This window comes from Nerophis lumbriciformis, linkage group LG19, assembly GCF_033978685.3.
Source record: "Nerophis lumbriciformis linkage group LG19, RoL_Nlum_v2.1, whole genome shotgun sequence".
Classification (NCBI taxonomy): Eukaryota; Metazoa; Chordata; class Actinopteri; order Syngnathiformes; family Syngnathidae; genus Nerophis; species Nerophis lumbriciformis.
In genome coordinates this window covers 32872284-32885091 of record NC_084566.2, presented here as the reverse complement: position 1 = coordinate 32885091, position 12808 = coordinate 32872284, and the positions used below count along the sequence as shown (strand labels likewise).

At 41.5% G+C, this 12808-nt stretch overlaps 1 protein-coding gene across 1 annotated transcript in view; it reads left to right on the top strand.

The window, feature by feature from the left end:
• Positions 1-10313, top strand: part of LOC133618485 (transmembrane protein 200A-like) — a 29459-nt gene extending 19146 nt beyond the window's left edge. The window contains exon 2 of the mRNA XM_061978902.2: positions 8192-10313. Coding sequence (XP_061834886.1) covers positions 8225-9712 — 1488 coding nt within the window. The 5' untranslated portion in view covers positions 8192-8224 and the 3' untranslated portion in view covers positions 9713-10313. The remainder of the gene's footprint in view (positions 1-8191) is intronic.
• The last annotated feature ends 2495 nt before the right edge of the window (positions 10314-12808 follow it).

Genomic DNA, 12808 nt, shown 5'->3' with positions numbered 1-12808 from the left:
TTTGTATTTTTATTTAACTGAAATATACACAATGACAAATGTATAAGCTATGTGATTCAATTAACATACTGAAATGTAATACACAATATGTAAATATTAGCTTCACACAAATATACAGTACTATCATCAAACGAATACTTCTGAGTGTTGAAACTATTTCAATGGTGGAAATACACGACTGGCAGCCCTTTTAATTCCTCAAAACATCCATTGAAACAGGCCACAAAAATCGTTTTTCAATAAACATCTTAGTATCAAATTGAACCACTTTCCACCTTAATATTGAGTTACATAAACAAGTTAAACAGTTTACTTACAGACTTATCTTTTCCAAGGCTTCTAAGAGCTAACACAACTTGTCTACTTCTCAATTGTCTCATGAACTGAACAGACGTTGCCAACTCGGAAGTGCCCAAACTAATGACGCGTAGTATTTTCATATCGCCACAAGGTGTCAGTTAGAGTCTACAATCAAATGGGCATAACATTGCCGTCCCACAGGGCATTTCCTGTGGGAAGGGATTCGTTCCCAGGGATTCAAATAAAGAACCAACTATTTTTTTTTACTATAGTGGCCTCGATAACGGGAACCAGTTCTCAAAAAGGGATTCGAGTCCATGGAATCGGTTCTTTTCTTATCGAACAACCGGGAGAACCGGTTTCGAACATCATCCCTATTAGGACTTAACGTGACGTTAGTTTATTTGCACAACCAGGTCTTCGTAGTTATATTTAGGCATAGCAACCACAAAAGAGCACCAACTCATGCGCTTGTCGTTTCTTTACGTTCAGTTCTGCTATCAAACACTACTAATATAGTAGAGATTGAACTTGATTGAATCACAGAAAGTTTCTCAAACAAATCAAATGTTCAAACAAACATTTTACAAAGTAATCACTGCAGACACAGGTGGTCCGTTTGTATTCCACAAGATGATGACAGTAAAATTGTTAAGAGCCATTTCCTTCAACACACTTTTGTTTTGTCCTGACTTTATTACCTTTATGAACTACTCCTTTCGGAACTATATAAAATCTATTTCATATCTCTCTATTAGAACGACTGGAACACCCAAGAACAGAACAACAATACCACATGTTCTGATCAAACTCTACACTCACTGTTACTTGTTTTAATGCTACGCTCAAGCTGCTTTACAATCGTGTGAATTAAGCCGCAAAGAAGAAAAACTGATGTGAATACGAGTACAAGTTTTTTGGGATACGAGCTGTCTCTCGACTAATTATTATGCTAGCAAAATTTCATGTTATGAGTCTCCCCGCCACTAGTTGGTGTAACGAAAGTCACAGTGAACCCCGTAAAGATCTGACCAAAACATCCGGTCTTTTTTGCTCGCATTACCTTATATCTAGAGATTAACATAACTTTGTTTTTCCAAGCATAGGAAGGAAGAAAGTGAGTGGTGGAGAAGTGGACGATGTTTGTTGAATTAAACAAATAAATAATCTAGAACCTGTGTGCACCATACGGAAGCGGAATTTGTCAATAACGCCAGCCAAGGATGATGAAATAATATCTGAATGGCAAACATTTATCCATGAAAATATGGAATAGCTGCTGATGGTGTGCTTGGTGGAGAGGCAGCTGGAATTAGATATTGTAAAAGTCTGCTGTACTTTATATTACTTCATAAAACTACTGTAGTTGTTAGTAATACATTTTATTTTCATACAATATTTCTTATCTAAGAGTTGTTGTTTTTTCTTATTAGAAAGCATGTTACATGGCCGTGCCGAGCACCACAAAAACAATAACATTTACTAAAATGTAAAGAAAGAAATACATTTTATATGACAAACAATACAATATAATGTAGTAAAACAACTACACTAGTTTTATGAAGTAATGTAATAATAATGTAAAGCATTTTACAAAGTAATCACTGCAGACACAGGTGGTCCGATTGTATTCCACAAGATGATGACAGTAAAATTGTTAAAAGCCATTTCCTTCAACACACTTGGAGAGTGGACTTCCATTCATCCATCCATTTTCTACCGCTTGTCCCTGTTCTATGGTATCTAAGTCCAGCTGCTGCTCCGTCAACCACACCAGCCGCAGCCTCTCTATATTTTCATGGATAAATGCCCGTCGTTACATATAATTTAGACATCCTTGGCCGGCGTCATCAAATCATTCTGCTTCAGTATAGTGCAGACTAGCAGTGGTACGCTCCAACTGCTTCACCAAGTTAGCTTGCTACAAGTTTTTGATTATTTCTTTAATTCAATGGCCATCATTCACTTCTTCTTCTCAGTACTGTTCTTCACACTGACTTTCTTCCCTCCCATGCTTGGAAAAACAAAGTTTTGTCGATCTCTAGCTGTAAGATAATGCTAGAGAGTAAGACTACGGTAGATGTTTTGGTCAGATCTTACGGGGTTCATTGTGACATTTGTTACGCCACCTACCAGCAAGGATGCTCGTTAACTGGAAATTTTTGCGAGCAACCCCCGAAAATATTCTTAAGCCCCCCTAAATAATTTGGTGTTTTGTTTTGTTTTTTTACAAATACATACTGACATAGTCATTATAAAGTGGCCCGAATATGAGTTTAAATAAATAATCATATAACCTGTTATTATTCACTCGGTTTCCCCTCACTTTGTGGCTTAAGGTAGAGAGCCCCTTTAGTGCATCGGTATCCAATCCATTCCACTTGTTCATATAGAAAATGCCCACATCACTCAAATTCCAGTCCGCATTTTCTCTGCGACCTTGCTTGCGGTCCTGCAGGTGTACGAAGCACATTATCTTCCTTTACAATGAGTGAAGCTGCACAAAACCTTGTGTGTGCAATTGTAAATCATTTATTTTTTAAGTTTTGTGTTTCTTGTAGAATCTATATAAAGTAATATACATTAGCCTATTTTTAAAATAATGAAAAAAACATCATTAAATATATTTGTTTTATTGTATTGTTACATTAATAGCTGTTGTATTATTATAGGATGGCTTGTTAAACATTTCATAGGATTTTCAGAGGGAGGAAAAAACAAGACATTTAATATAAAATGTAAAATGAATAAATACATAAAAAGAAAAAGAAAGAAAATGGTTAAAAGCCATCGTCCCGAGGAGCATTTCATTTCGTCCCGTGCATTTTTTTTAAATAATAATAATAACAATGAATAATTTCTAAGTCTTTGTTTGCCGTTTGTGAAGTTTTGTGCTTGCGCGTAACGTTCGCTCGCATCCTGTGCATCTACTGGGGGCCAAGCCCCCCCTGTCCTTAAAAGCTAGTGACGCCCCTGCCCCACAGTATCAGTGACTACGTTTCCATGCACTAAACTAGACCGATTTTTAAAAATAATTTGGCTTAGAGCTGGGGGATATATCGAATATACTTGATATATCGCGGGGTTGTCTCTGTGCGATATAGAAAATGACTATATCGTGAGTATTCGAGTATACGTTCTCACGCAGTTGCTTTTAGCTGCGGGCATTACACTACAGGCTCTTTTCACTCTTTCTTGTCTCTTCTTCTCACAGAGACATAAAACAAGCGCACCTTCTTACATACGTCACGTACTGTCGCGTGTGCAACGTCATACGCCCTCGCGAAGCAGAGAGGTAGCGTTAGCTGTGGTGCTAGCGGAGCGGTGGGAGTGGTAATACAAGAGAAAGAAGGTGCGAATCTGGTAATAAATGGAGGAAGAATTAATTCCCAAGAAAAACAGCAGGGGGTCCATCGTCTGGCGGTGGTTTGGCTTCAAGTGGGAATATGTCGAACAGACAACCGTAATATGTCAAGTATGACATATTACAATTTTTTTTCTTTCAAACTGTCATTGCTCAAAACATAATATTGAATCAAGATCAATGTTATTATGAATTATTGACCTATCCAAGATTCCGATTACTTCACATAAAATATTACACTAAGAAAAATATTTTTGGTGGAAGATTTTGCAAATTTGGTAAATAGATAACCCAAAAATGGATATTTTGTTGTTTTTTTACTGTACCGAAAATGAACTGAACCGTGACATCTAAACCGAGGAATGCACCGAACCGAAATTTTTGTGTACCGTTACATAGGGATGATACTCGAAACCGATTTTCCCGGTTGTTCGATAAGAAAAGAACCGAGTCCTCGGACTCGAATCCCTTTTTCAGAACCGGTACCCGTTATCGAGACCACTATCGTAAAGAAAAAGAGTTGGTTCTCTATTTGAATCGACCAGAAATGCCCCGTGTGACATCACAAGAAATGACGTCACGTAGCTCAGTCATGAGGCGCAGATAGCGAAAGCAGGAAAAACAATGGACTGGAAAAAGCGCTCCAAGGTGTAATAAAGTTCAAAACAAAAGGTATAATCCAATGAATAACTTTACCGAGAGATTCGAGCAGGGTACAAACACATGACCAACACTTTTACGACCAACCGGAAACATAGCAACCAGGCTAGCAATGCACCTCCTTTACGGCAGACATGATCTCCCTTTTTTAACTTTTGTTTTTCTTTCCTATTTTTTTAGGGGGAGTAACAGTCAATATTTATTTATTTATTAGATTAAAATGTTTTCTTATATAATAATGAGCTTTTGTTAAACCAAATATTGTGTGTTTTTTTTTCCATATAGAACAACTTATCTAGACTCGATAAGAGAATCGATAAGGAACCGGTTCGATAAGAGGATTCGGTAATAGGCTCGAACTCGGTAATTTCTTATCAAACATCATCCCTATCGTTACACCCCTATCCCGAACACACGTCAAAAGTGGTAAAGGAATGGCTAAATCAGGCTACAATTTAGATTTTAGAATGGCCTTCCCAAAGTCCTGACTTAAACGTGTGGACAATGCTGAAGAAACAAGTCCATGTCAGAAAACCAACACATTTAGCTGAACTGCACCAATTTTGTCAAGAGGAGTGGTCAAAAATTCAACTTTTTATTGCAGTGAAACTTGCCAAGGGCCATGTAAGCAAATATTGACATTGCTGTATGTATACTTTTGACCCAGCAGATTTGGTCACATTTTCAATAGACCCATAATAAATTCATAAAAGAACCAAACTTCACAAATATCACACAAAAATAAGAGTTGTAGAAATGATTGGAAACTCAAGACAGCCATGACATTATGTTCTTTACGAGTGTATGTACAAATTTAAATATTACTTAAAATGTTACCTGTATTTAGGAGGCCGTGGACCACTTGGGTTTTCTTGGGGACCGGTAGTGGCTTGTGGAACACACCTTGAGAAACCCTGCACTCATGTAACACTCCCACAAAAAAGGGGTCAGAATAATGTGTGTGGGTGATTTATGAGGAATTGCACGGTATAACAGGGCGAAAATGTTGTAAGGCGGCTCCCGTTCGATTGTGCAGGTGTACCTAATGAAGTGTCCGGCTAGAGAGCGCTGTCACCTCGAGGTGTCTCAGACGGAAATGGATTTGCTTTGAGAGCAGCGAGAGGGGGGTCGCAGCGGTGAGGCGGGGGTGAACACGCCCGCTGGCCTCCTGTCTGGACACATCACCTCCTCCCTGGCTGATACGGCCGATACGTCGACTCACTCAGCACTCCTCGTCCCTTGCATCACCATACAGATCTGGCCTGGAGACCCTTTTTTATGACTAACGTGGTTGGCCAGCTGAAGTCGTTCTACTTGTAGCTTTTTACCTGCCCACTGAACCCAAAAATAATCTTTATTTTTGGAATCACGCCTCCCACTTTCACTTCAAACGCACCGCACGAATGACGCTTTAAAAACCTCCGAGCACCCGCGTTTGCGTTTAAGAATAGTGCGGCACCAACCACTTAGGTAGGCCGTATATCAAGTCAACTGATTGCTTTTCAACATTTTCTTCCAATATATTTTCCAAAAGCAATTTGCTTGCAGGCAACGAACGTGATTTATTATAAACAGCTTTTACAATGACTCCTATTATTTTTCCTCGTTCCCTGACATAATTTACGGGGTACAAGACCAATATAATTTGCAGGGACATGTATGATTTTGTGACATCAAAACAACAAAACGTAAATGAAGTTGGCTCCTTGTCAAGTCATGCTCTCGTGTGGCACCCTTCTAACTGCACCCTAAACATTGCTGAGTGGCCGTTTAATTGACGAACTACATGGAATGATGGCAGAATAGGAAGTCAGCCAAGTTAATTAATACACATTACCTCCTCCTTCACATCACTACTCTATACTAGTGTTGTCCCGATACCAATATTTCCTCGGTGAGGAGAAACGTGTACATCTGTACCCTTGTACAGTGTCATTACGCTCTGGTGAAAGATTGTACGCCTCCTCTTTTATTTGGACCTTCCCTGATTACGTGGCAACAGCTGTTTCTAAGGGACGGGGGTCGTCAACAGCCATCGCCTTTGATTACAACAGTTCAAAGAAAAGGTCTTAAAGCAGTTCAAAGAAAAGTTCGCCTTGAGGCATACTTGCCAACCTTGAGACCTCCGATTTCGGGAGGTGGGGGGAGGGGGAAGAGGGTGGGTGTGGTCGGGGTGAGACGGGGGCGTGGTTGGGGGCGTGGCTAAAAGGGGAGGAGTATATTTACAGCTAGAATTCCCCAAGTCAAGTATTTCATATATATATGTAAGAAATACTTGACGTTCAGTGAATTCTAGCTATATATATATATATATATATATATATATATTTATTATATATATATTTTTTTTAATTATTTATATATATATATATATATATTTTATTATTTATATATATATATATATATATATATATATATATATATATATATATATATATATATATATATATATATATATATATATATATATAAAATAAATACTTGAATTTCAGTGTTCATTTATTTACACATATACACACACATAACACTCATCTACTCATTGTTGAGTTAAGGGTTGAATTGTCCATCCTTGTTCTATTCTCTGTCACTATTTTTCGAACCATGCTGAACACCCTCTCTGATGATGCATTGCTGTGTGGCACGCACAAAAGTGCTTTCATCAAATGCACTAGATGGCAGTATTGTCCTGTTTAAGAGTGTCACAACATTGCTGTTTACGGCAGACGAACTGCTTTACGGTAGACGAAAAAGTGACTGCTGTTGTTGTGTGTTGTTGCCACGCTGGGAGGACGTTAATGAAACTGCCTAACAATAAACCCACATAAGAAACCAAGAACTCGCCCTCCATCATTCTATAGTTATAACGTGATTGGGCAGGTACGCTTTTTTATATTGTGGAGGACCTGAGTCCGCCTGAATTTCGGGAGATTTTCGGGAGAAAATTTGTCCCGGGAGGTTTTCGGGAGAGGCGCTGAATTTCGGGAGTCTCCCGGAAAATCCGGGAGGGTTGGCAAGTATGCCTTGAGGGGAGTCAGGCCCTGCTTCCTCTCCGCTTTGTAGTTCTTTGGTCAAGACAATATCTTTCTGTTGATTACAATACATGAAAGAAACAGAACACCTTCATGTTGCTTCCCATCCTACACAGTGGAGTTTTACAAGCCTTCTTCTTGGTAGGTTCGAAGACAGCTTTTGTCTTCTGGCCGGGAACTCATGGAAACACAAAGTTTTGTGATAACTTAGACACAATTATTCTGACAATACCGCCTCTAAAAAGTACCGGTGGATCTACACCTGACATACACTGTAATGATGCCAAGTACAGGAGCGTATCTAGTCGATACTACTATGATTACATAGACATGTTTTGGCATCACAACATCTTTTTTATTTTATTTTTAAATGTATATTATGTTTATAAACTCAGGAAATATGTCCTTGGACACATGAGGACTTTGAATATGACCAATGTATGATCCTGTAACAACTTGGTATCGGATTATACCACACTAGTTGTAAAGTATTCTATAGTTCACATGTCGCTGGGTCTGTTAGGGAAACCATTGAGACTCTGGAAAAGACTCTAAGTAGAGCCAAGCTAGACTTGCTATATGAACCACTACTCTGTATTAAATTAAAAATACCACTGCAACTGGTCAATGTTGCATCCCTGCATCACAAAGTAGTCTTTCTCTCAGAGCTTCTGATATCCCGCTGTTCGCGGACTAATCCATGGGCTGTGATAAATCAGGATTACGCGTATAAGCTGTGTGGACTGTGTGGAACATTTACATCAAGTGCGGCCATCTGCTTCTCCTGTGTCAGCATGCATGTACTGTAATGTAACCCATCTTTTGTGTCCACTTCCAGGTTGAGTAAGAAGCCCGCTGTCTCAACGCCGCCATGATCGCCACCGGCGGTCTGCTGCGCATGAACCGGCGCCAGGATTCCCTGCGCTCCAAGAACCGCGCTGAAAACAAGAAGAAGCGGAAATCCAAGAAGAAGAAGAAGAATGACGTGGTGGTGGTGAAGGGCAAGCTCAAGTTATGCTCGCCGGCCGGTTTGGTGGCGGCCGCCGGTGTTGTGGTTCTCATCGTGGGGATTTCCATGGCCATACTGGGCTACTGGCCCAGCCAGAACCAGCAGCCGTACCAAGATCGCCGCAGGACTGGAGTGTACAACAGGTTGAGTTTCTCCCAAAGTCAAAATGTTTCCTCCAACGCCGGCCGAAACCCTTCCAACCAGACCAAGCTCTTGAACCACAGCCATTCCAACAGCACCCCCTCCGCCCAGTGTGGCTTCCTCTGCGACTTCCTGGATAACCACCTTTACTCGGACAACCTCAAAGTCTTTGGACCGCTGGTGATGGGGATCGGGATTTTCCTTTTCATCTGCGCCAACGCAGTCCTCCACGAGAACCGAGACAAGAAAACCAAAATCATTAACCTGAGGGATATCTACTCCACGGTTATAGACCTGCACAGTGTTCGCTCCAAGGAGTACTCGCCGCTCAATGGTTTGGTGAATTATACCCAGTCCAAGAGCGCAGAGGGTCCGTCGGTCTCCCACCCCCCGAGCGTGATGCATACTCGCAGCTCCTGGCCCTCCACTGGACTAAATCTGCGCGGTGACCTTGGCGGGGATGAGGTCTTCAGACGTCCGTCATTGGCCAGCCGCACACAGAGCTGGTCCAAAGACGTCCAGACCTTCACGGACACGGTCTACAGCATCTATAAGGACTATAGCAACAGCAGCGAGGAGGCTCCGCAGCCACGACAGTGGGAGACCACCTCCATCGTCACCTCCTCCGTCAACGCCTTCACCCTCCCAGTCATCAAACTGAACAACTGCGAGGTGGAGGCGTCTGCAAATTTGGCGGAGGGACACTCTGAGGAAGGCGTGGTCATCGAGGCGGGAAATATTAGTGAAGAAGCACAGGCCGGCGACGGCCATATTGACGAGACGGAGAAGGAGCACTCCGCGACGAGTCCGCCGTCACCTCGGCAGTCACACGAGGACATACCCACAACTGACCACCAGGGTGCGAGACAGGACCCGCTACAGTGGACACAGCTATTTCCTCCGTCCCCAGTTGCCAGGGCGATGGGGTCGCGGCTATCTCTCAACTCGCTCACGGATCAGCCCCGCTCCGCCCGGCGCTGCAGCCTGTCGGCGGTCGTGTGTCGTCAAGGCGACAGGGGCAGGCGTTTCAGCTGCCCCCGCTTGGAGCGCTCCAACAGCAAGGGCTACATCAAACTGAGTGACCTTGGGGGCGAGTCCTTTGAAGCCCCGGATACTTCTTTAGCGAACACCGAGCAGGGCATAGCAGCGGCTGACGAAGCTCAGGGAGAAGAGGGTCTGTCCACCCCCAGCGGCTCTGCGGAATCGTGAACATTTTTCAGATGACTCCCTCACAACTCTCCCATCGCTGACGTCTTGTCATTGGGGACGCCGGGCTGAGCATCACAGCCATGAGCACTCAAGGGCACAACACAAAAACCACAGCTCCAATAGTCATACTGACTTTTCTATTTTTTCAATGTAGCAAGAGCAATACTAAAGACTTTTCAAGAATTTGTAAAAAAGTTTTGGCTCGCAGTAGAGGCAAGGAAAAAAACTGTAGCTTGTAGAACAAAGCAGAAAAGACCGGAAAAGTCGCCCTTGTAGCATCAACTCTAACTTAAACTAATCGTCTCCACTGCATCGCTATGTGAAGAACCACGCCATGAGGTCAACCAAGAATGAATCTCAGGTTTGATTTACGGAGCCCCGCGGGGACTTGGTAGGGGGACGTGGTCTTTCTTCCCTCACGTGCACAACTGTTTATACAAAACGTCACGGTTGAATAAATATGACCCCCCCATACACATGTTGGCCCTGATACAATGTACTGTAGGCGTCCTTTTTGTGCAGCGAATGCGACGTAGCTTGTTTGCGCCCGATCACGGGAAAAAAATTAAAAGATGACTAAAGAAGGTTGGAGTCTTTCAGTCTGCAAACTTGATCTGCTGTTGATGTAATATTCCCTGAACTCATGTCACAAATTGTCTTCATCATACAACTTAACTTCATATGCACGTTAGTAGTTGAGAGTGGTATTCAAAAGGCAAACAAGGACCCTTACAATTCTTCAAGGTGCTTTAGATGCAAACATGCCCAATGTATGCACTTGTGTACATGCAGCTAACTGACGTGTTTGTACGTGCATTTGTTTCTATGAGGGGCCGTTAGGGACATTATTCAGAATTACCTCTACTGAAATGTTTTTCTCTCACACACACTACTGAAACACTCTTATTGTCAGGTTCAAACACTGATGACATCTATTAAACAAGACAAGAGGCAAAGAATTAAACAGAGACAGAATTCAATTTGGACTCAATATTGAGGAGAGTCGTCTGTACACTGTACCCTTGGACAGTATCTCAGCACGCTCTGCCAAAAGATTGCACGCCTCCTTCTTTTATTTTGGACCCTACCCAACCATATGCCCACCGCTGTTTCCAAAGGACAAAGGTCGCAAAAAGTTCACAGAAAAGGTCGTAAACAATTCACAGAAAAGGTCGGTTCAAAAAGAGTTCGTAAAATAGTTCAAAACGAGGTCCCTAAAATACTTCAAAAAGAGGTCCATAAAAATAGTTTAAAAAAAGAGTTTGTCTGGAAATTGGGCAGATCCTGCCATCTCTCCGCTTTGAAGTCCTTGGGTTAGAACAATATGTTTCTGTTGATTACCAGAAAAAAGAAACACCTTCATCTTGCTTTCCCCCTACACAGTGGAGTTTTACGAGCCTTACTCTTGGTAGGTTTCAAAGACAGCTTTTGTCTTCTCACCAGACCCTCAATGTAACACAAAGTTTTTGTGATAATTTAGAAATAAAGAAATATATATATATATATATATATATATATATATATATATATATATATATATATATATATATATATTTTTTTTTTTTTTTTTTTTTTTTTTTTATAAAGGATTCTTCACTAGAGTGAATCTTTGGGCACCACACGATTCGATTTGATTCTTGGGGGTAACGATTCTCGATACAAAATCGATACTTTTTCAATAACATTGGGTGCAAGTTCTTTGATTAACTATATTCCTCCATAAAAAAAGATGAACAGCTCTGATACATTTCTAAATTACTTGAAAGAAAACCGATTTTGTTTAATAAAATTCTACACAAACATTTAATAAAGTCAAATACGAAATAAGGCAACAAGAGAAGTATCCCACACCTCTCTTTTCTAAAGTACATCTGTACAGATGGAAATCCACATCGACAATATGATTTACCTGAAAGGGTGGAAAGACCATATTTGTGGAGGGAGATGTCAGCACTGCCTGCAGGAGCAAAGGTCACCGCCTCTGTCCGTGGTTGCTGAGGACAGAGCACCATCAGACGGGGGCGTGGCAGTGCTGACGGCGAGACACAGCTGGCAGGTGATTAGATTTCACAGGTGGTACGTGTTAATCCAATCATCTGTTGTATTTAACAGTAAGCGGCCGGGAGCAGAGAGAGAGAGAGGATACGGACGTGGCTGAAAGGTCACGTTCTACTGGAGGGAAAACTTTTGTTGAAACATTATCATTAAAACCTGCAAGCTTGGCTCCTGCGCCGTGTCTGAGAGTGGGACCGCTAGGAAACGACTTCCACAATATTATCTTTTTTATTACGCCCCTATTCCTTACTATTGTGCTTGGGAGAGGTATGCGCTCTCCAAGTGCTTTTCATTAGGCACACCTGCACAATGGAAAGAGATATGCACTGTGGGACTACTGCTAGTTGAGTCAAGTGTTTATTTGCACTCTGGTGGAAATACATTCATCTGTTTGTGGTATCGTGGTTAGGTTTGTTAATTAGGTGAATGGGAGCAGCTCTCAGCATGATGCAGGTGATGCACGTAGCTGCAAACCACAATAGCAAATAGGGTTGCCAACGGTCCCTTGAAAAATGGAATTGTCCCATATTTAAAGACAAATGGTGCACACGTTCCGTATTTAGCTGTCACTTTGTCCCGTATTTTTATGATAGTCACACTACACAGGCCCGTCCCTAATCAATCTGGCGCCCTAGCCAAGATCGGCAGTGAAGTGTATATACTCACAAGAACCCGAATAGCTTTGTCTTTGACCTTTTTTTTTTACTTACAACTATACCTAATATATAAAGGGGTGGAAAAGTGACTATTACCTGCAGGGAAAACATTAGCTAACCAGAAGGCAATAATGTAAACAAAAAACACCTGCTTAAAAGATCTAATACAACTGTCCCTGAGGAATGTAAGGTGGGAGTACTGTAATTACCTAACGTTACATTATTATTTTCCATAACAATTTAGCCCCCTCCACAATATTAACCCGACGTTAAAACAGAACTAGCTATTTATTGATTAGCAATTGCCGAGTCATGTAACATTAGCTTAATGCTAAAAAGCCAGGTTACTATCACATTCTGTAACAGACAAATAATTTCATGTAGG